Source organism: Vipera ursinii (genome assembly GCF_947247035.1).
Source record: "Vipera ursinii genome assembly, chromosome: 6".
Lineage (NCBI taxonomy): Eukaryota > Metazoa > Chordata > Lepidosauria > Squamata > Viperidae > Vipera > Vipera ursinii.
In genome coordinates, this window is record NC_139515.1 from 69,197,243 (window position 1) to 69,220,874 (window position 23,632).

General features: G+C 38.2%; 2 protein-coding genes across 3 annotated transcripts in view; one reads left to right on the plus strand and one right to left on the minus strand.

The window, feature by feature from the left end:
- LOC310642380 (protein mono-ADP-ribosyltransferase PARP12-like) overlaps positions 1–17,737 on the plus strand; it is a gene marked incomplete at its 3' end in the record, with an annotated part of 57,345 nt that extends 39,608 nt beyond the window's left edge. Inside the window, exons 11-13 of one of the 2 annotated variants that reach the window (XM_083366044.1) lie at positions 2,090–2,241; positions 2,855–3,118; positions 17,599–17,737. In XM_083366044.1, coding sequence (XP_083222170.1) covers positions 2,090–2,241; positions 2,855–3,114 — 412 coding nt within the window. Of the gene's footprint in view, positions 1–2,089; positions 2,242–2,854; positions 3,119–17,598 lie in introns of those variants that run through there. The other variant, XM_083366045.1, reaches the window with a different exon arrangement.
- TBXAS1 (thromboxane A synthase 1) overlaps positions 6,654–23,632 on the minus strand; it is a 126,173-nt gene continuing 109,194 nt past the window's right edge. The window contains exons 7-10 of the mRNA XM_083366047.1: positions 16,129–16,217; positions 9,694–9,831; positions 7,652–7,814; positions 6,654–6,780 (exon numbers count right to left, since the gene is read on the minus strand). Of these exons, the coding sequence (XP_083222173.1) occupies positions 6,706–6,780; positions 7,652–7,814; positions 9,694–9,831; positions 16,129–16,217 (465 nt within the window). The 3' untranslated portion in view covers positions 6,654–6,705. The remainder of the gene's footprint in view (positions 6,781–7,651; positions 7,815–9,693; positions 9,832–16,128; positions 16,218–23,632) is intronic.

Sequence of the window (23,632 nt, forward strand, 5' to 3'; positions counted from 1 at the left end):
CATGGTTGTATTTCCAGGGAGCAGAGAATTTAAGTCTTTCTTACTCTTCGGGGACCACTCTCTGATGGGCACCTAGCTCATTATCTGGTTGAGAGCTTCTGTCTTCATGTATAGTGGTTATCTTAAGTTCATGGAATGTAAATAAGAGTTCTTTTCATGGCAGAATGTTCATTTTCTTTGACATATCTTTTCCCCAATAATGTGAAAGCTTTCCTTTGTCATAGTGTAAATGTTGCTTATTGGACCAAAGTGGAAAATCCATTTGTTAGCTGTAACATGAGGAATCCATTATCATGGCTAAGGAAGACTTGGCGGTGGTAGCTTAGAACAATGTTTCACAATCTTGGCAGTGCCTGGACTTCAACTCCTAGAAAATTGTGGAAATTAAAGAACTGAAGAAGATTCTTGGATGACATCTTCAAGGGAAAAAAAACCAAGAAAGTCCAGCTGCTTTTTCAAAAGCACTTTTGGGATCTGGATGATTGTGAATCTCCATAGACGTTAATGTTCAAATACCTTGAGTTGAAGAACACTGACTTAGATTAAGGAGTACAATTCATGGGTCTACTACTTGTTGCAAGTCGAGAGAAAAAGAGCTCTGTAGGCACAGAAGGAGCCTGCCGGGATACATATTGAAGAGTTGGAGGGAAGACATTTTTCTTTAAAGATATTTTCTGAACAAAATCTCCCTTTGTAAATGATGCATAAAGGAGATAAGATGTGAAGTAAGCAGGTCTGGGTTTGGAAACACTTCATATCAGAAACCAAGCTAACATATTAAAATATTTGATTCAACTTCAGTTTTCAGAATTTTATGGAAACAATAATAATTGAGAAAATAAATTGTACATTCTGATAGGAAAACAAATGGTAGAATATATAGCTTTCTTTATTTTTCTTTATTTTACCACAGCATGATGTAGTAATATTCCCCCAACAATATTTCATGGAAATAGTATCTTTGTGGATGTTTCTAATCTCAATAGAAAGCTGTTCTGTTCTTGCTGTAACACTATCTGTGTATGGGCAGGAAAAAGGTATATGCAGAGTGGCCTGGAAGGAGCTCTTCTTGATTTGTTAGTCAGATTGTCTTGATCTCCCATATAACTCCTGGAGTACAAAGAGAATGAAACATTTTTGTAGTGGAATGGAAAATTAAAAGGAAAGACTAGTGCCAAGGAGGAGTCATTTCAAAAAGATGAGCAGGACATTGAAACAGCAGTTTTTCCATTACAAATTTCTCCTCACTTAACTCTGTAACTTGGGGCAATTAATTATGGGAGGAAGAATTAAATCATGAAAGATTACGAAGAAATAAGATATGTACAGTATTTGCAAAATGTTTTTTATCTGTAATAGTTCCCTATTGGGTTTTAGTAAAACACATTTGATTTACTAGTTAAATATGTCTAACTTGTCTTTTGATTATTAATAGACAACGTATAAAAAAAGCCAAAACAAAATGAAAAATCTTCCAGAATTAGCAGAACTTTTAGCACCTAAAAACTAGTAGACACTAGGTGGGATCCACATGCTCCCAATCTCTTGAGTATTAGCTTTGATTAATCTCAGCAAGCATGGCTCAGCTCTTTGGGTGGGGTTCAAATATATTTGGCTAGCAAAATGTTGGAGGCAGCCAAGTGTAACTAGGAAGATGCTCAGAATACGCAAAATAGTAAACTGTACTCTTTCAGTAATTTAGCTCATGACATCTCAATTCTAAAGACCACATGTACTGAGACATTGCAAGCCACAGATGCCACCACAGAAGAGGAGAACCCAGCTTCTCTTATGGAGTCTACCATCCATTAGTGTTCATCCCTAGAACAAGATACCATTAACAGCAATGTTTCTCAATCTCAGAAACTCTTAAGATGTGTGAATTTCAATTCCCAGGATTCCCTAGCCGGCTGTGCTGACTAGGCTATTCTGTGAGTTGAAGTTCATGAATCTTAAAAGGTGCTGAGGTTGAGAAACTGATTAAGAGACTTCAGTATCTAGGATAGGATACTTAGTATCAAGTATCCCCTTGCCAGTTCCTATTTTATTTTTCCATGATCATATTTGTGTCATTTTTTCATGTTTATAGGCAGAAAGAGCAAATGAAGAAAGCAAATGGGGGAAAGGATGTAGATGAAAGGTCTCTGTTTCATGGAACAAGTAAAAACCATGTTGATGCTATCTGCCAGCAGAATTTTGATTGGAGGATCTGTGGTGTTCATGGTACAGCTTATGGCAAAGGTAACTTTTATTGTGTTTTGTGTGCAATAATTTAATAGAAGTTGATGCACTTCCTATACTTCTATACCATCTATTTGGACTCAAAGTGGATGGGGAATTCTGACCATCCAAATGTTGTTGAATTGGTTTCTAGTACCTGTCTTCAGTGATTGGTTGGAAATAATGTATGTTGACATTTAACATATCTGAAGGGCATCTGGTTAAAAAAGAATGTAGTAAAATATTTACAAGAAAAAACCCTCTGCCCTAGATACAGTATGTGTAAAACCTATTATTCAAACGTGGGAGGTTCAGTTCCTTCTTTGAATTATGCTGATCCAGCTGTTTGGGGGTGGGCCTGGCCCTGTTTAAATGATTTCAAATTTTAACATTAGATTTATTTGCTGCGTTTATATCCTGGTATCCAGGAGGTTAGGCTGGCACACATCTTTTATTCCAGTTTTATCCTCATCAAGGTGGATGGAGTTGAGATGTAGGGACTGGTCCAAACCAGTATGGATTTGAATTTTGGTCTTCCCAATCCTTGTTTAGCATTAAAACCACTAAATACACTACATCCGCTTGTTGAATTTGTAGAATGTCCTCTTTTGCTTTATGTCTTTCTTCTTTATAGGAAGTTACTTTGCAAGGGATGCTGCATATTCTGATAACTACAGCGGAGTCAGTTCTTCTATCAAGACCATGTTTCTCGCCAAAGTATTGGTGGGAGATTTTACAAACGGCTGTTCTTCCTATCTCCGCCCCCCCGCCAAAAATAACCAGAGCAGTCTTTTCTATAACAGCTGCGTGAACAGTCTCCTGAATCCATCCATTTTTGTCATTTTTGAGAAGCACCAGATTTATCCAGAATATCTGATTGAATACAAAAATTAAATTTGTGAGTAGACCATGTATTCCTACTAAATGAGGTACTTTCTGGATGACCGTTGAAGACCTTAGTCATGTTAGCAGTTTCCGCGTTTTATTGATTGATTTTTAAACAAGTTTTTAATAGATTAAAAAAATATCCTCTCTTTTGCCTTCCCCCTGCAATTGGGTATCCTAAATGTAAAAAGCAGACTTAATTTTTACTGTCAAAGCTAATGCTAAGTGCTTTTTTTAAAAAGAGATGCTATTCCTTGCTCAAGGAGGAATAATTATGCTTTCATTATACTTGTTCTGATAGCTGTATGTCATGTAAAATCCAGGATAATCCTTTTGTATTCAATGAGGAAATTTAATCAGTTGAATCTGAAATTACTTATTGACTAGGTTTTCATAGGGGAGGCACACCCATAATGCTTAGCCTTAAATAATATCACCATCACCACCATCCCCTTTGCATTAATTGCAGCAGGGGACTGGAGTGGTTTGAAAAGGTGCTTTGGGACAGTATGTACACACACACTATATGTACATGAGGCAGTGTATTATGTACATATGCCTTATTCCCATAGATATGGTGTCCTCACACTTGTTCTGAAACAATTTTATAATCTTAAATCTGAAGCACTGGATATCTCTAAATACCAGATAAATTTACAAGTGCCCACCTGAAGAAATACTGATTTTAATAATCTCTAATGTTCTTTTTGAAATTGTTCTACTGTTTTTAAAGTAAATTTTAATATTTTAGTATTAAACTGTTAAATGGCTGTTCTGTCTTTCTAAGGGCATGAGGGTAGAGACAGACCTTCAGTTCAGATTACCCTGTCTGTACATCTTGAAACTCCATATGAATCATATAACTCTTGACTGCTATTTAAGTTCTAGAAGTAAATACTTTTTATGTCTTTTGTAGTATGTCTTTTTTTTAAAACTTTCCAAATATGACTTCAGAATATTCTCTCAGCATGGGATTACAGCCCTAATCAGCTGTAAAACATCAAGATGAGGAATGCTATTATAGCATTTTTCTCTGATTTCCTTTGCTAACTTTTGTGCTTCCTCTTTGATACAGTGATATATCATTGTATATAATGATACAAAAAAAATTATTACATCTCCAGTCACTAGTGACTAACTTCTTAAAATTTTAGATTTGGAATATAAAATATATGTTGGTAATGTTGCTTAGGAACTTGCCATCTGCTTAAATAAACTTTAGCAAAAGAAGTCTTGTTTGATTGTATTAATGAGATAATATCATTTTGTTACATCTCAGTGGATATATAATTGACAGTGGTGACTTCATCATGTGCTACTGAAATTTCTGGATACAGCCCTTTAGTGAGAATATGATGAATGTAGTTGAATGGGTCCTTTACTGAATTTTGCAGATACTGGAGCAAACCATATCTAGATACAGCTGTAAAGCTGTTTTTGGTTTTTTTCTGCTTCAGATAAATAACTGATTTTACCTTAAGGAGCCATTCTTCCCAACATATCTGCTTTCTCTAAGTATAAATTATAAGTTGATGCTATAAAATTTACATATATTTTTGCTTTATTGTTTACTGAAATTCTCAAGATAGATGCCTTATAACAAATAATATAAAGAAATCACTGTCTATGGTTTAAAAGCCAACAAGGGGTTTTAAAAAAAGTGTTAATGATTATGTATGTTGGAAGTTTCAGCACTGTACCAAATCAATGCGGTCTCATTTCAAAAGTGAAGTTTCAGAATCTTACTGTCAGGACCCACCCCAATCCACATCTTAGGAAAGAAAGAACCAGGAATTGTCCAAAAGGAGCTTTTACTAAAACATGGTTGGTAATGAGAATACGAGACAGGATCTGAAACTGTGTTACAGTTTGGTACTTTTAAAGAGTCCCCGAGTCAAACCCCTCCCCATAAACCATCTGGTCAGTCCCAGATCAATGAAAATTCAGGTGTCAAACCCTTCCATGGGAAAGAGGGATCTTCCCATGCCTTTACGACAATTACCTCCTTCCTTTCAGATTCTAATCGGAGATACAAACCAGATCTCTTTCCCCCCCCCTTCCTTTGTTGTTCTCAGTTCAAAGGTTCTTCCCCTGGTCTTTGATAGAGTTTTATGAATGGGATATAAATGGATTCTGACACTTACTAGCTGTGGAAATTTTGCAGATAAATAAGAGCATTATGAGGTAACAAGACGAGTACCCTGGTTTACTTTGTACAGAATGCAGATAGCTGGTCTATAGTACTATTTTTTTTTAAGAATGAATAGAGGTAAATCGACTGTACTGTAATAAAGGGAATTTACAAGTGATTTTAGAATCCTTTTATTGTCTACATGTAAAATAAATACAGGTACAACTTATAACCATTTGTTTAGTGATGGTTTAAACGGCAATGAAAAAAAGTGACTTATAATCAGTGCTCACACTTAACAATCCTCACAGTATCCTCACAGTCCTGTGACCAAATTGCAGATGCTTGACAACCAGCATGTATTTCTAACAATTACAGTATCCAGAGGTTGTGTGATTCCCGTTTGCCACCTTCTCAGCTGGCTTTCAACAAGCAGTTAATGGTGTGTGAGGCGGGCAGATTTGCTTAATTACTGTGTGATTTACTTTACAACTGCAGTGATTCACTTAACTGTGGCAAAAAGGTCATAAAATAGATCACAACTCACTTAACAATGCCTTGCTTAGCAATGGAAATCCTTTCCCAAATGTGGTTGAAAGTTGAGGACTGCCTGTGTATGCATAAAGTATACATATAATGTCTAACATTTTAATAATCAAGAACAGTTTAGAACAGTTTCCATACAAAACACATTCTTTAAAACATTGATAAAAGCAGTTTTCTTCAAGTTCTGCTTTAAAAGCTAACAATTTTCAACTGAAACAAAATATGAATTTCTTGAAAAAAAAATACGGTAGAACATGTTACATAAATAACAGCAGCGCATTTTTATTTTATTTCCAGTTCTCACAATTACTATGAATTACCATTAACCAAGCAAGCCAGAAGATGAAAAAGGGTTATAAGCTATCATGTGTGGATAGGGAACCAGATCAGAGAAGACTGCCTTGTTTGGTTTCTGGTGGGAAGAAAGGGCAAAATACTAGATTCCAGACTGTCAGTTACATCTTGGGTTGCACAATTGTCCAGCTAAATCTGCCCATGATCTTGGACAGGGGAGGAACAACTCTTAAGAGAAAATAGAAGCTAAGCTGAGGACTGATCAGCTATAACAACCTGAATTTTTTTAAAAAAACTTACTTTTTAATAACAGCTGAAGCAGTTTATTTTGTGAGCATCCTATTGTCATTATTACTAAATTTCCCCTCCACACATCAAAAAATTAAACATGCTTTCAAAGTCTAGATGCATATTGGGCACTAACAGTTAAGTCTTCAAGCACAGAGGTTAACTGTCTTTGTAAGAAGGCAGACGCTAGAGATTTCAAATAGTAGAAGAGACAGCTGAGCAGGGTGTTCTGGGGTAAGAGCTTTGGTGCCTTTAACAGTTTTTACCGTGTTACAAATACATTTTCAGCATGAGGGAAGCCAAAGCATCTCCTGAAAAAGAAATGGGAAGATGCGACTATCTTAACGAGAAACAATCTTGATGAAGACGCCATCCCTTGGTCCTAGTGTGCCGTGAGATTTGACCTGCAAAGGGATCTGGGAAGAGGGTGAAGAACCAAAATGCAAAACAAGTTAGGAAGCATCAAATGATATAGGAAAGGGAATTTTCTACTCTGTACTTCCCAAGTTTCATATTTGTGTGAGTTGGAAGAGGGCTACAATAAAGCAAACATGAAACTAGAATTAGAGGGATCCCGGTTCAAACTGATTGGTAGGAAAAATAAAGAAGGGAGACTGTACATGGTGCCCAGAGGTCCTGGATAAATGAGATATAAAACTAACAATATACCTGAAATGCCTAGCAGGTATCTCAGGATGTTTTCCAGTCAGATCAACCATCAGAGAGAGTCTGGCTGGCAACCATCCTTCCTTGCAGTGTGCTACAGTGTTTGTTTTAGGAATATTGGGGGGCAATGTTACATGAAAGGTCTACCTTATTTTTCAAAAGAACCTTTGATCCACCAAGAGAGGGTGAGATACAAGTATACCCTTCAGAGCAATCTCCATAATATATTGTATATCTAGCTCAGTCTAGAGTAAAGGAAAGAGTGGCCCAATTGATATTCTTGATCTTAATTCCATATTCTATTCTTGGAGTTAAAAACAACCATACTGGTGGATTTTTAAAAATGTTTGATTTTATGGAGTAAATGTATATGAATTTTTCAAAATAAAGGATGGGTTGCCCATGCCTGGTCTGGAGACCATGTTGGAAAACCAGGAGATGCTCTTTCTCTCTCTTTTTGCTTTGCGTTCATTTCATCTTGAAAGCCATGTTGGAGATACAGGGGAAATAGCTATAAATCTATTTGTACAAAAGAGAAATGAAAAAGTGTTCCTCCCCTCAGGGCCTAGTTATTTGCTTTTTGTTACTATCTTTTCTGCAAGAATTAAAACATGCACAAACCTGGGTCTTGGGGCAGGTTTTGAACATGAACCTTTGCAAAATTCGTAACAGTGCAATTTTTATCACCATCAAGGCCAACTTCATGCCAATGCAGCCACGAGGACCTGCCCCAAAGGGCAGATAAGCAAAAGGCTGCTGCTGCTGCATAGCCTCAGCTGTAAATCTGTGGGCAAAGTTAAAATATTGGTTGAGAAATTGAGCATTTTCATTTTAAAGCACTGAGTAGGCAGTGTTTGTATGGCTTGTTTGATAATTAAGACATAGCGGTTCCATTCATATAGAGGTAGTACATGACTTACAATCATTCATTTAGTGACATTCAAAATTATAATGGTACTTGTAGGTGACTTGCAACTGGTCCTTGCACTTATAACAGGGGTCCTCAAACCTGGCCACTTTAAGACTTGTGGACTTCAACTGGCTGGGGAATTCTGGGAGTTGAAGTCCACAAGTCTTAAAGTGGCCAGGTTTGAGGACCCCTGGCTTATAACTATTGCACCATCCGCATGGTCACATGATCAGAATTTGGGAACTTGGCAACTGGCATGTATTTATGATGATGCAGCATTCCAGGGTCTTGTGATCACCATTTGTGATCTTTCCAGAGGCTTCCCACAAGCAAAGTGGGGACCCAGATTCATTTAACAACCATGTGATTCATTTAATTGCAGTGGTTCACTTAATAGCAAAAAAAGTTCATAAAACTGGCTGTGATTTCCTTAACAACTGCCTTGCTTATCATCAGAAATCCTGTTCCCAAATGTGGTGGGACCAGTCAAGGAGTACCTATGTTGTGTTCTGTGGGAGGGTACACATTTTGCATTATTTAATTTAATTTTATTAAATTTATATACCGCCCTTTCCCGAAGGACTCTGTGGTTTACAGGGTATTTAAAATCAAACAGTACGAAATATAAAAGTTAAAAAACAATTAAAAAGATTAAATTATCCCTTAACTAAAAACCTCAGTTAAAAATTCTCAGCCTGGGCCGGAGAGCTCAAAGAGCCAGGTCTTCAGGTCCCGGCGGAATGAACGAAGGTCAGGGGCGGTCCTAAGCACCACGGGCAGCTGGTTCCAGAGGGCAGGCACACCCACAGAGAAGGCCCTCCCCCTGGGTGTTATCCGCTGGCAATCTTTTACTGGCGGCACCCTGAGGAGACCCTCCCTGTGCGAGCGCACTGGACGAAGGGAGTTTGATGTTGGCAGGAGGTGTTCCCTCAAATATCCCGGACCCAGGCCATTTAGGGCTTTATAGGTCATCACCAGCACCTTGAATCTCACCCAAAGGGCAACCGGAAGCCAATGCAGCTCGCGGAGTAGAGGTGTTACTTGGGAGTATCGGGAGGCCCCCATCACAACTCGCGCGGCCGCATTCTGCACCAGTTGAAGCCTCCGGGTGGTCCTCAAGGGCAGCCCCATGTAGAGAGCGTTGCAGTAGTCTAAACGGGAGGTCACAAGCGCATGAGTGACTGTGCGTAGGGCATCTCGGTCCAGGTAAGGTCGCAACTGGCGCACCAGGCGAACCTGGGCAAAAGCCCCCCTGGTCACGGCACCTATATGGTCTTCAAAATTGAGCTGTGAATCCAGGAGGACGCTCAAGTTGCGAGCCCTATCAACGGGGGGGGGGTAACACCTCACCCCTCCATCGTTAAAGGTGGAATGAACTGGTTAGTCCGAGATGCCGATATGCACAGCCACTCAGTCTTGGCAGGATTGAGACGAAGCCTGTTTCTCCCCATCCAGACCTGGACCGCCTCCAGGCAACGGGACATCACGGCGAGGGCATCGCTAGGTTGGTTCGGGGTGGAAAGAAAGAGTTGGGTATCATCAGCGTACTGATGATACTCCACCCCGAAACCACGAATGACCTCACCCAGTGTCTTCATATAGATGTTGAACAGGAGGGGAGAGAGAACCGACCCCTGCATAATACTGCATAATACTGCCTCCCAGTGCTTTGTTGTTGTTATCTGTACAATAAATAATGCGATTTGACAGATTTAACATTGTGATTTGAACAAAGAACTATAAGCCCATGTACCTCTCAGGAATAAACTTTTCAGGGTCTGGCCAGAACTTTGGATTATAATGGAGATGTCCAACAGCAATTTCTATAATAGCGCCAGCTGGGACTTGCTGCTGCAGCACTAAACAGTCTTTTGCTGCTTCCCGGGTAAACCTACAAGAGCAAAGATTACATATTCCAGAAATAAGAAAGCAAAATCATGGCAATGAAGCACTTGAAGAAGCCTTCGTTGTAAGCCATTTCAGGCCTTAGCTGCTGTGTCTACGTAGGAAAAGTATTATTACAAAAATCAATGCAAAGAAAATTGGATGAAGAATAGAATAGAATAGAATAGAATAGAATAGAATAGAATAGAATAGAATAGAATAGAATATAATAGAATAGAATAGAATAGAATAGAATAGAATAGAATAGAATAGAACTGGAAGGGACTTTGGAGGTCTTCTAGTCCAGCCCCCTGCTCAAGCAGGAGAACCTATATCATTTCAAATAAGTGTCTTAAAAATCTCCAGTGATGGAGTGCCCACAATTTCTGGAGGCAACCTGTTCCACAGGTTAATTGTCCTCACTGTTAAGAAGTTTCTCCTTAATTCCAGGTTGCTTCTCTCTTTGATCAGTTTCCAACCATTGTTTCTTGTCCTACCCTCTGGTGCTTTGGTGAATAACTCGATCCCCTCTTCTTGGTGGCAGCCCCTCAAATACTGGAATACTGCTATCATGTCTCCCCTATTTCTTCCTTTTCTTTAGACCAGCCAAATCCAAGTCCTGCAGCCATTCTTTGTATGTTTTAGTCTCTAGGCCTTTAATCATCTTAGTTGCTCTTTTCTGAATTTTTCCCAAACTCTCAACTTTTTTTTGGTGATATGCTGACCAAAGTTGGCTGTAGTATTCCAGGTGAGGTCTTACTAGACAGGAAGATGGGAGCTGATGAAACTGAATATTTTGCTAGTCCTTAAAAGCTAGTCCTAGGCTTCTACTTTATTTTTAGGAACAACTGAAAAACCTTTTTTTACTTGAACTGAGACAATTCCACATGACAACTTCTGTCTTGAAATGGAAAATTTATCTATCTATCTATCTATCTATCTATCTATCTATCTATCTATCTATCTATCTATCTATCTATCTAGTTATATGTTGCCCAATTGTGAAGGCTCTAGTCTAGGCAAAAGAAATAGAAGAGAAAGACGGAGGGAGGAAAGAAAGGGAAAAAAAGAAAGAAAAAGAAAGACTCAATCAAAATTCCATTGGATTTCCTGGAATTTCCCCACCAGCTGATGGTTGTGAATATTTTCCACCCAGAATGCAGGGAAAAGTATGCTACAGAGAACATAACTCACCTGTATATTTGCATCATAACTCAGCCTTGTTGGGATGTGCTGTGATAGGGAAAAAAGGTCTAAAAAAGAGCCAGTGCTGTGCATGAATTCTCTTCATTTGACCACTATACTGTTAAATGATACTTATTTTGTTCTGTCCGAATACAGCAGACAAAGCGGAGTGTCTTTATAAAGCCTGTGAGTTACCTGAGAGAAGGAAATCTGAAATATGTCAAAAATGCCAAGTCCATTTTTGCTCCTTCCATTCAAAGTCATATTTGATTATGATGGTTCCAATATATTATTCTTTACTGCCAAGTTAAAATGTTTTCTAATATTTGTTTCTTTTATTGCTACTTTTAATTACCCAGAACAATTTTCTGACATTTATTTCTTGATATTTTTAAAGCAGTTTTGCATTTTGAAACTGCATTGTTTTAAAGTAAAAAAAAGTAAACAGTTTGAAATTTCTGATGGAAAAAGAAAAGATATGGTTGAAAACAAAACAAGATGTCACCTGCTTTAAAAATACTGGATTCAGCTTGATTTATAATGTTAGAAAGACTATTGAGAATATGCTAACAGATGACTTTATTTTGGCATAAGATACAAATACCTACTCAACGTGTTATTGTTTTGTGGGGTAAGAAATATTATGCAAAGCAAAAAAGTAGGAAGTCTTAAGGAGAAGTACAAGATAAGCACATAGAAATCTAATTCATTGCAATTTATGCAAATACATTTACCATAGCTCTCCATACTGTTCCTGCATACGACACATGTTTTCATCAAATCCATATATACATCCATACATTTCCTTTCATTCTGTAAAGGTCTCGCATTCTCTTTCTGAAAAAAGCCTGATTCATATTAATTTACTCTCCATATAACCAAATCACATCCTTCCTTCATCCTGGATCTCGTTAACATGATTGCTTTTTTTGACAATCATTCCTGATAAGAGACCACATACAATCTGCTACCTTTCTGCCAGCATTTGCACACTTTAAAATGTACCTATCCATTTTCCTATCTATCAATTTTAATTTTTTGTTGAAGAATATTTGTTGGCAAATGTTTAAGAAAAAGTCAACTGTATAACCTTGATCAGTAATTTCACGTAGCAGTTGAACAGCTACAGATAGTCAGTGCTTACCATCGATAATTGAGATTGGCAATTCTTGACACCAAGCATTGCAGTCATAAAATATGATGTCACATGCCCATGCTGACTTAAGACAGCAGTTGCAGGAGTTACAGTTACCATTGTTAAGCTAATTCTGCATGGTTGTTGGGAATAATGTCATGTGATTTGCAACCTCCTGCTGGCTTCCCCACTGACTCTGCTTGTTGGAAGTCACCAGTGAAGGTTGCAAATGGCAATCGTGTGACTGTGGGAAGCTGCCATATATATCATAACTCAGGGGTCTCCAACACCCAGTCCACAAACTGTTGGAACTAGGCCATGAAAGCGGTAGGCGAGTGCACAAAGCTTCATTTGTGCATGCACAGGATCTAGATTATGTGCTCAAAACCATCCCTACCCCATTGTCACTGCTGCAGGTCCATAAAGCTAGAAAGGTTGGGAACCACTGTCATAAGTGCAAGCCAGTCACTAAGTACTCAAATTGCAATCTTGTGATTGCAGGGATGTTGTAATAGCCATAACTATCAGGAACCATCATAAGTATCCCTTGTTCAACTTCCAGTATGATGTAGTGATACGGATGCAGGAAGGTAGAGCTCTGGTTTCTAACCCCAATTTCGCCATGCTGGGGGCCCTAAAAGGGCCTAATCTCACCCCAAAGAGGCGAGGAAGAAGGAGGGATGCCTCGTTGATCATGGAGAGATGGTCTTTCTGTTTGATCCAAGGAAAGCTCTCCCAACTGGCAGGGGAAAGACTGGCTACATCCCTGTGGCAAGCCTCCAACTACTGACAGCTGAAGAAACAAATACTAACTAGCAGATCGTAAACAGTGTGTTTGGAACTGGGTGAGAATATTTGATCCTTTCTTTACTATTTTTTAACTGAATTTCCTAGAAAAGGCTCCCCAAAAGGTAAAAACCTCTGAACGTGAGAAGGAAGGAGACTGTAGCCCCACCCTTCCAGAGAAACAGAAGCAGCATTTTAATTTTTTTATGGGGGACAGAAATGCATAATACTGAAGTGGAAAAATGTAGAACTACAGCTTTGACAAATTTGAGAACTGAAATAACTGTTAAGATTTTCTTTTTGAAAAAATATTGGGGCGAAATATAAGAAATCAATCTTCTGTTTTGAGAGTGGAAAATGGATATAGAATGACATCTAGTGGTGGATTAGAGAATAGCACTACAATTGAAAGGACTGATGCTGACCTGGTAAGAAGCTTTGAAACAGATAATAACCTAGCTTCTTGGCTGCTCGGTGACTCCTAGCTTAACAGAGAACAGCTGTCAACAGAGCAAAATATTTTAGCATACTTATCACCTTAACCTTCGTGGACTATAAATACCTACTGAGCTCTGACTTTTAATCTTAAGAACTATTTGGAGAGAAAGAAATATTTGACTTTTGGCTATGTTAGGCTGGGAAAGAGTTTTGGATTGTTTTTAGGGTGGTTGAATATTTTGAACACTTTGAATACTGTGGATTGCAACTTGGCCTGACTGACACCTTTTGGTTGCCAGAGCAGAAGGACTATTACAAAACATTGCTTTTAATGCTGGACTTATATCTTGGAACCTATTGGATTATAAAGGCTATATATAAAGACCAGAAAAACTAGACAAAACTTTGTTCTATTGCCATCAAGATTGGTGATATTAGATAAGACTTGTATTTGGAGATCACAAAAGCATACTCAACACCTCCATTTGAAGCCCCCAAACAGGTTTATCAAGGATCTGCAGGAGTGACACCTCAAGAAAAAACAAACACTTTTCAGAAGGAGATATATTCTGTGCTACAATTAATTCAAAAGACAATTGTTTCACATAAAGAAGACACAAAAAGAAACTAGGATGAGATGAAAAACAATTTAGTTAACATAAATGAGCAAATTTCTAATTTAAACTTACAGCTAGGAAGTTCCCAGACAACAATTACAAAGTATGAACAAACAACCCAGAAAATAGAAGAGGAATCAGAGGAAATTGATCCAAAGATGGAAAATATAAAAGAAGAGAAATACAAACTGCTACAGAAAAAATCCTGCAAGATCCAGCTATAATGAAATGGAAACTTTACCCCTAGGTCTGCAAAATACACTTGAGAACAAGAAAGAAGATTTTAAAAAATAGACTATAGAGCTGTTAGGGAAAATGCCAGAAATTGGGAGACAAAAAAATGAAAAAAAGGAACTCAGGGAGAAGGAAAGTGGGAGCTGCTTAGGAATATAAATGGGTGGAATTCCCCCTCGAAAATACCTTACATAAATTGTCTTTCTCATTCCAAGCAACTTTCACAAACATAGAGGAAAAATTCTTTGGTGATTTAATTGCCTTGGCCTGGAAAGCTATTTGGCAAAGGAAGAAAGCTAGAGTTAGATTTAAAAAACAGATATGTCTTATCAGAGAGGACATTATATGATTAAACATTTGTTTGAATATGATTAAAAGAATGGATAACCCTTAGATATAATTAGACTTTTATAATAAGAATATAATTTATAACTAGAATAGTACCTTTTTTGATATGGGAAATATGAAAATACGACGATGGCTTACATAAATAAAACTCTTAGCTATATAAATGTAACTAATCTTAAGAAAACTATAACTGACAAAGATATTCTGAATATTGATAGGAAATTAAACTTAAATAAGAACATGAAAAACAGGATATTGATTTAATAAGATTTTAATTGCAAATACGTTTGAAATATAAATTGGTTATAAACTGATATTGTGATTTGTATAACACTAGCTATGATGAGGATGTTTATATTCAATTTTGTATGCATCAATAGTAGCAAGAATTGTATTTGCATACTATTGGGAAAATGAAAACAATTTGGGAAGAAAGGAGGATCAGGGAAAAAACACTGGATTGATATTGAAGAAGTTAATGTTAAATATGTGAACCCAGATAACACATTATTTACTAAGCACTAAAGATTGTAATTGTTAAAAATCAATAAAATATTTTTAAATAAAAATAAGTATCCCTTGTTCAGTCCTGTCATAACCATGAATCATTCTGAACAAGTAGATGCTAAATGAGGACTATCTGTATAACTATCAAGTGCCAGGGAAATCAGGAGATTCATGGAGTTCAAATGAGTATAAAGATTTATTGCAAGATTTAAGCGCTCTGCAAGAGTCTGAACTACTAATGGTCAAGGGAAATTAACAGGAGTTAAGAATAGAAAGGAATTCAAGATGGGTTAGACTCAGAACTCTGGTGGGCATGCAGGGACTCAAGACTGATGATGCGTTTGACTCCTCCCTTTGTCATCTCCTACAATAACGTAATGGAGTTTCATTGAAGCTTATGGAGTTTCATTGTTAGAATTCTGTGCAATGTGAGTTTTGAAATGTTCACTTACACTAGATGTTTGGTACATTGGTTTTGGGAATCTCTGTTCAAATGCCTTCTCAATTTCTATTTGCTTGCTCAGCACCTCTTAGATCTATGTTCATTATAAAATGAGCCAGTTTCCCTGAACGTTTTTCATCCAGCTGTTAATTAAATTTCTGCCGTGAGCCTCCTCCTTATGATGGCAAGTGAATTTTCTTTTTACTGCTGTTTGTGATTTGAATTCAGTTAACCAGCAAATGAAGTTGACTTTTCCCCCCCAATGCTTGCCATTTTCAAACAGGTTTGAACAAAAAATTAAAATTAAAAACATATTATTCCTAATTCACAAATTTAAGTGTAAAAGGCATTTGATTCATTAAACTTTCCAATGATTTTTTTTATTTTAAGTTTGCATCATTTATACTTCCGAAAGTATATTATTAAAGCTTAAAACTGCACTAAGAATTTTGGAATATCCTGTACAGTACCAGAGCTCTTTCAAGACCCAGAAAAAGCCTGACTCCTTATAGATTGAGACCAGACTCACATTCATTCCCTGGAGTGGTGTGAATCACCTACATAAGAAAGAAAAGACGCTTCAAAAATCACAGTGTCTCCTATCTTACTAACCTGAATGCTGGAGGATACATGCGCAGAATCTCTGCTACCACCATATCAAGATATGGAAGTTCCTGTATATTTTCATAATCTGCAACATCCTGTGGGAATGGGAAGAAAAAAAATATTATTTTAGCAGAATATTTATATTATACCTGTCTCTTACCATCACAATGGCCACCAGAAACACAACACAAAAGCAGGAAGTACCAGCAAACAGTAAACCCTAAACCTAGATCAACAAAAAATGCAAATAGCAAAAAACAAGAAAGATGAACAAGTTAATTATATTCCTTGATGCAAGATTGCACCTAGATATTACAGTATTATACTGTATATTACAGGAATTGTAAGTGACAATGAATTTGAAGGTTACTTGAAAATGTGGCAGTTTATATGCTGGCAGAAGAGATTTGCTTTAGCAATGGAACATTTATATGATGGGTCCTTCACTGATTGTCAGAATGTTTCCAAGTACTGTATAGTTCAGAATGCTGGTTTGCACTGATCATATTGTCTAGAGTTAGTATCCAGGTGTAGATAATCCTCAATTCTCCCTAAAGAAAACCTGCAGTTTCTGTGTGGCTAGCCAGGAATAGTAGCTTACAAGCAGGCCTATGACAGTCACAGTTTACCTTCCGCCATGCAACCCATCAAAGGCCTGAGACCCCCTATGTTGTAGAGCTGTTTTACTCAGGGAGTGTTCACAGGGAAAGGGTCAAAAAGTCAAGAAGCTGGACACAAATGTGCAATTGAATGTGGCACCTTTTTGTGCCACAATGCTGGGTGGAGCTTTGATCACCTGGTTATGGACAACCTCTTGATTTTTTCCTTCCCACCCGCCCTCTGCAGACACTGCTACATTGATTATGAGTTTGTTCTGCTGTTTTAAACTTTAGTTTTGTGATTTTATACTTTTATGTAACCTGCCCTATGTTTGAGTAAATCGAGAGGTGGGGGGAAGGAAGGGAGGAAGAGAGAGAGAGAAATTTAATATATAATATTACTATAGAGAAGGCAAGGGATCTAATTATTAATTATAAATAACATTAATATATGGAAGCGAAAGGAAACATTATACCAGACATGTCAAACACAAGGCCCAGGGGCCAGATCCGGCCCGCGAAGTGGTTTTATGTGGCCCGCGAAGCCATCTTGGAAACAGTGAGGGAATGGCCCCCACTGCCTTGGCCCTGGCCCAGAGACCCTCCTTCTGCCAGAGACCCCCAGATCTGTCCCACTCCTGCCCAGGCCCCCATAGGCACCCTTGATGCGAATGATGTAGAGCTGGCCATGCCCACCCAGTAGGCCATATGCACTCTAGCCATGCCCACCCAGTAGGCCATGCCCACCCTGGCCATACCCACCCGGCTCCGTGAGGGCAACCGCAATGCTGATGTGGCCCTCAATGAAATTGAGTTTGACACCCCTGCATTATACTAATATAGGTTTGACTCCTACTTCTTTCTCATTCTACCCTAGATGTCAGGATTTTTGAGGACAAAATGGGATGATTGCCATGACTACAACTCAGCTTCCTGGAGAAAAGTTGGGCTGCAAACGTGATAAAAACCCTATCCCCTATTTCCCTATTTTGTTGGGAACCAATGCACACTGTGAATCAGGGAGCCACAGTGAATTGGATCCAGAGTCACAGATACTGTTATAGAGACAAGGGTCTCTGATACAAGGGCTTCCAACACAGCGCAGGTATCTTGATGACAGGAAATGGGATTGTTCCCTTTCTTCTTCCTGCCATCTCCTAAATCATCACCCTCAATTTTCTGGGGATAGCAGGGTATTCGCAAGCACCATTTCTTCTGGGAGAACCATTTTGATCTGGTCATTCCACAAGGCAGGTTCTCATTGGAAGAAAAAGAAAAATGAATCCAACATTGTCACATTGAATAGCATCTTTGGATTGGGAATAAATATTAATTTACATTTCCTCTTTACGTTTTAAATTGTAAAAAAAAAGCAGTTAAACATCTTCCAGCCCTGCTTTCTAAAAAACACGTTTTGGGGTTTTTTCTTACTCAATCTATTCTGCCCACCCTTCCCATTGGAGAATAGTCAAAAGGAATAAGGAAGGCATGAAGAAGTATTACTCTGATGAGCCAGGTGAGGGCAGCAAAACTATACATACCAATTCTGTGAATAAAGCAGAACACTTAGAATGCCTGAAAGTTCACTTCAGAGTTCACTACAAGATATTTTATGTTAACATTTCATATTCATTTTGAGAAACCTTCCTTAAGGTTTAGAATATATTAAGCATTAGAATTTAATTTCCACAATCCTTAGCCCATTATGGTTACTGGCCATCTTACTGAGAGATGATGTGAATTACCAGTCTGTGTGTCTTAACTGACAGATAAAAGACTCGAATCAGGATCAGGATCGAAAACACGTTTCATTTCTTTAAATACTATCAAAATCAGTGTAGGGTAGTTATTTATCCTGGCCTTACTGTTCTTCCTGAAATGCATCATTATTTAGTCCAGGGTCAGCAAACATGCCAGTTATAGATCAAAGTTTACTAAAAGACTGCACAGAAAGAGGCACAGATGTCTGACCTTCCTTAGTTTATAGGGGCAGGATAAGCTTCCAGCTAAACTAGATCCATCTCGATTTCCTACCTGGCCAACAGGGTCAGGGAAACCTGATAATGTTAGGCAAGCGCAGTGCCATTTCGCTGCACACATTTGCTATTGCCTTACTGATAAACACAAGGACAGACTCCGGGTGGGTTTTAACAGAATCCCTTCCAGAGCTGTTTGCTGAAGCAAGTTCTGTGCTTACAGAGATCGTGAGGAGAAGACAATGCGAGATCCCTGGGGTCCATTCAGAATTGGAAGAGTGGGGGTCCTTGGTGCCTGGAGATCACCAAGGATTCCACAGTTCAGCCCTGAGCTACACTATTCTCTTCTGTTAAAATAGGAAGTGCAATGCACAGCCTGGACTTTACTACATATACCTAGTCTGTGTGAAAAGGGAAGGCCAGAACATCAGTTTGAAATAAGAGTTTTTGACAAAAGTACATTTGAATAACCAGAAAAAGCAACCAATACTGTCTTTCTGAAATTATATAACTCAAGGGGGTTAGTGCATGTTTGATTTCACTCCCTCTTCATAAATTTCCCACTTACAAGAAGGTGGGAAGAAAAATTCTAAGCTTGCTTTTTCTCCCCACTAAAGTGCCACTTTTTATTTATGGAAGAGGGATTCTTTGGGGGATTTTGTTTGGTCTTCTTTAATGCAAGGAGGCATTCATGCTTGAAACTCTTCCACCTATATTCTGAAGCATTAGTCCCAGAAGGGCTACATGTATGCATGTGTAAAAACTGTATCAAAGCGTGATAAAAAAAATTGTAAAGAAGCCTCAGCTCTCATTTTGCAAGAGGGAAGGTTTCCAGTGACAAAGCTTAGGCAAACAAAAATTATCACTAACCACTGCTACATTTCATGGCTCTTTTTAAAGCTGACCTTCCCTATTTCAGTCTTTGAATTTCTGAAACTGCCATCTTATGGTCTCTCAAAAGCTGTGTCAGGACCACAAAATATCAGGGATTTCCTTTTTTGAGGGACTGAAGAGAACAAATCGTGGTATTTTCCTGTTGGCTTTCTTTCACCAGCAGTGCTTCCACAGCAAGGGAAAAAGAAAGGGGGTGTACAGTTTGATTTGCAAAAATTCAGTGGTCTGGATTCAAAGGGCCTGTGGATGTGCATGTTGCACCTATGCACCTATCTGCATCTCCTTAATCAAATGGGTCTTTTCCTAGTCTCATACAACTGAGGGAAAACTTAATAAGCTTCTTTATGGAGTTGCTGGCAAAGGGTACATGATAATTAACCATGCTCTGACTCACCTTTTCCCTTCCAGATACCTAAGCATGCACAGCTGTGGCAAAAAATACTGAAAACATGTCAACCCTAGTGTTATTCTCTTTCCAGCTGCTTCCCCCCAAACACTGGCATGACTCTGACAATAATAAGCTTAATTAAACAGGCAGTAGCTTAATTATAATGTCCCTTCAGTTCACTTGGCAAACCATGGGGCATTATGGCCATTGTCCTATTGACTGGTTCTCCTGTATATCACTAAATGCAAAGACCTGCATTTTTAAAGCACATTCATCTATTCAGCGATCCTCAACAAAGGGGGGAAAAGCCCTTAATTTTACAAGTCAGGAGTTTTTATTTGTAGACTAATAATCAGATTTGGGGAATCTCAAAATAGAAGATTTAAAAACTAGGGTCAGAAGAATGTTTCCTACATTAGTATCTACAACAGTTTTGACCATCTTTCATATTAATGAAAATGAATTGGAACATGAGTTAATATGCTTCAATGAATATTTCCCATGACCTACAACAGAGAATGTTGAGGCTGAAGATAGGAATGTTCAGGTTGAAATAAACAGACCGAGTTAGCCACAGCAAATCAAAGTCCTACTTTCACTGGAGTATAAAGCCTCAAGATCTAATTTCTAATAACCCAACAGCCAAACTATTATGTGATTGAGTTTATAAACAGTAATCAAAGTCAAGCTGGCCAATGTGGGGGAAATATGCATAACCAGGAGATGGATCAGTTATTAGGAGCAATTGATATAAGCCTATATCCACATGCATGGATATAGGTCCTATTTAATCAGTGCTTTATTTTTTGCAATTTATTCTTCCCTATTATTTCAGATCTGTGCACATAGGAGTTTCAATTATACAGACACATGTCCACAGCATATCTGTCAACTATTATAGGTGTATTCAGGGTTTTGGGGGGAAGTCATGTTTACTTCAAATTGAAAAGTGTTTTTTCCTCTCTTTCTACACAAGAAAGTTGTTTTTCTTTCTTTTGTACTTTCTCTAGTTGCCTTTAAGTTGGTCTGACATGCTCTCAAATTGTATGTGGGTAACAACCCACCAATCCCACCTCTAGATGGCAAAATGTCCAAGGGGAAATAGGCAGAGAGAGGATATGATTTTAAAAAAACAACAACAGCTTCTCATCCTAATGGAAAATGACATTGGGGTCCAAAGAGGATCACAGCAGTTAAACACCACACAATTCTTGCATTACTGTTCTGCATGAGATATAATATCCAGAAATAGTTATTGCAGATATTTTACAGTAAAGAACCTCCAAATCTCCTGCCTCTTTCTCCCCTGTTTCCACCACCCTCCTGCACATCTCAGCAGACATTTGTGGTATCACTTAGAAGTCAGATGGTAAATTTAAATCATTTTTCCTCCAGCTGGCATTTGCAACATAGAGGTGACGATGCTTTAAATTAAGGTCTGTAGATATAAAAGGCCCATGTGTTTAGTTTAATCAAATGTTCATTTCCTCAGGTTTGTGTTTATATTAAAAAGACATCAGCAGCAGTGTGAATTTTCATACGCCACCCTCCCCCTGCAACAATGATGATCATGTGAATCTTGAACAGTGCTCCTTTTCAACCCCCTTTTTCATCTACCAGACTTTGTATGCCAAGCAGGCAGCAGCAAGAAAAAAGATTTCCCCTCACATCTGTGCAGAAGGCGGGAAGGGATAATCTCGCTGGGGGGGTGTCTAGTTTTGAAGGAGAATGGAAGGTTTATCCATATTTTAAAACTTTAAAAAGCCCAATCAAACATGCTTTTTAAAGCCCAGTCCATTCTTGGACTGACAAGAAAAATGTGCAGGGAAAGTTATCAAGGACCCGGTCAATGCCACAACCTTCCTGTTTTCTCCAGGCAAAGCAATCATTTCTGACTCTAGGGGCCGGTGCTCATCTCCGTTTCAAAGCCGAGGAGCCAGCGCTTGTCCGAGGACGTCTCCATGGTCATGTGGCCAGCAAGACTAGACACCAAAGGTGCACGGAACGCTGTTACCTTCCCACCGTAGTGGTTAAATGATACTAAATGTGAATACCCAGCAGACAGCCATGCTAGAGAGGAGCTTTACCCAACCTGGTGCCCTCCTTAAATTTTAAGACTACACCATCCAGAATTTCCAGTTAGCAAAGCTGGAAGTTATGGTCTTAATACATAAAGGCACCAAAACTATACAGAATGTAGAGGTTATTTCTTCAGTGGTGAGCAGGACAAAGAACAGCTGAATATGGAGAGACCTGAGCTTGCTTACAATTGCACACACATACACGTGCATACACATACACACAGAGAGAAGGAGAATGAGAGGGAAAGGGAGAGAAAGAATTAAAAATAATCCATCTGAGCCTTCAGATTCTTTACCTTTTGTTGAATAGAAAAACCTTTCTGAAAACTACTGTTAAGAAGTCTGCCAGTTATATTTCTATTACTTGCATGGAGTCTAAAGAATTTATTGCTTTATTAAATTTGAATTTATAATCAATTTTCAATAGCAATAACTTGTCTGTTGTCTTTCCTACAAGTTTTTCTCCACACCAAAGTCAAACACTCAATACATATTTATAATAAGACTGTGACTAATAGTCACTATTGCAGAATAGATCTGCTCCTCATAGGATCTGGTTATATTTCCTGTAGGTACCTTGACTATTTTTCAAATTAAATCACAGACTTTTAAGAAATGCACTTGTCACTGCTACATGTTACCACAGACCCTCTATTCTATTCAGCACACATTATTTCACATTTTTCCAGGGAACCAGCCTCAACTTTAGACTCCTTCTAGGAACATTCAGTCAAGATAAAGATTATCCAAAATTCTGAGCCAAGCAAACCTTTGTACCAGGTTTTCCCTAGACCTGATTCATTAACATTTTTCATGCACCTTTTCATTGTGCTAAGGCACAAGTCCTGGCATCCATAGGTAGAAATAAGAAGTGGCACATTGAAAATTCTGTACAATTAAGTTTTTGACCAGGGATTCTGAACTAAGCTCAAGATCAACTTGAAATGGTGAATGTCAGCTAAGTCCAGTGATTCATGAATGGCAGTAATTGTGGGCATACTGAGTCCAAAATCTATTTAGTTTAGTTATTTAGTCAACTTTACTTCATATAACTATAGTTAATAAAACCCAAAACACAATTAGAAATTTAAATTAGAATACTAAAATGTTTATCATTACAACACTAATAAAAGAAATGCAACTTCAGAGATGTCCTAAACAATGAAAGATTGAGACCCAAATGTGATTCTTCAGTCAACACAGGAAAAGGTCCTCCCATATGTGAGAAAATCTGCTAAAAGATCTCATCTGCAGATTCAAAAGAGAAAAAAGGGTATTTGTTAGTCAAGCCTACTAGTATTTTGGGACTTTAAAGGTCACCATGCCTGGTAAAACCTATCATCCTGTTCAGATTGTTCAATACTAATTTTGTGCCATTTCCAGTGTTGGGCATTTTTTCATAGTGTATTCTGCAATGCACACAGCAGAATGCAACCAAGACATGAATCATCATTGGCAAATCCTGCAGGATCTGGGAGATTTGCTATGGATGTGCCAGGCATCACTGTGCAAAAGTTGCTATCACCAATTCCAATAGCTCAGGACCAAGGAAGAACTTTTAGACTGCTGACC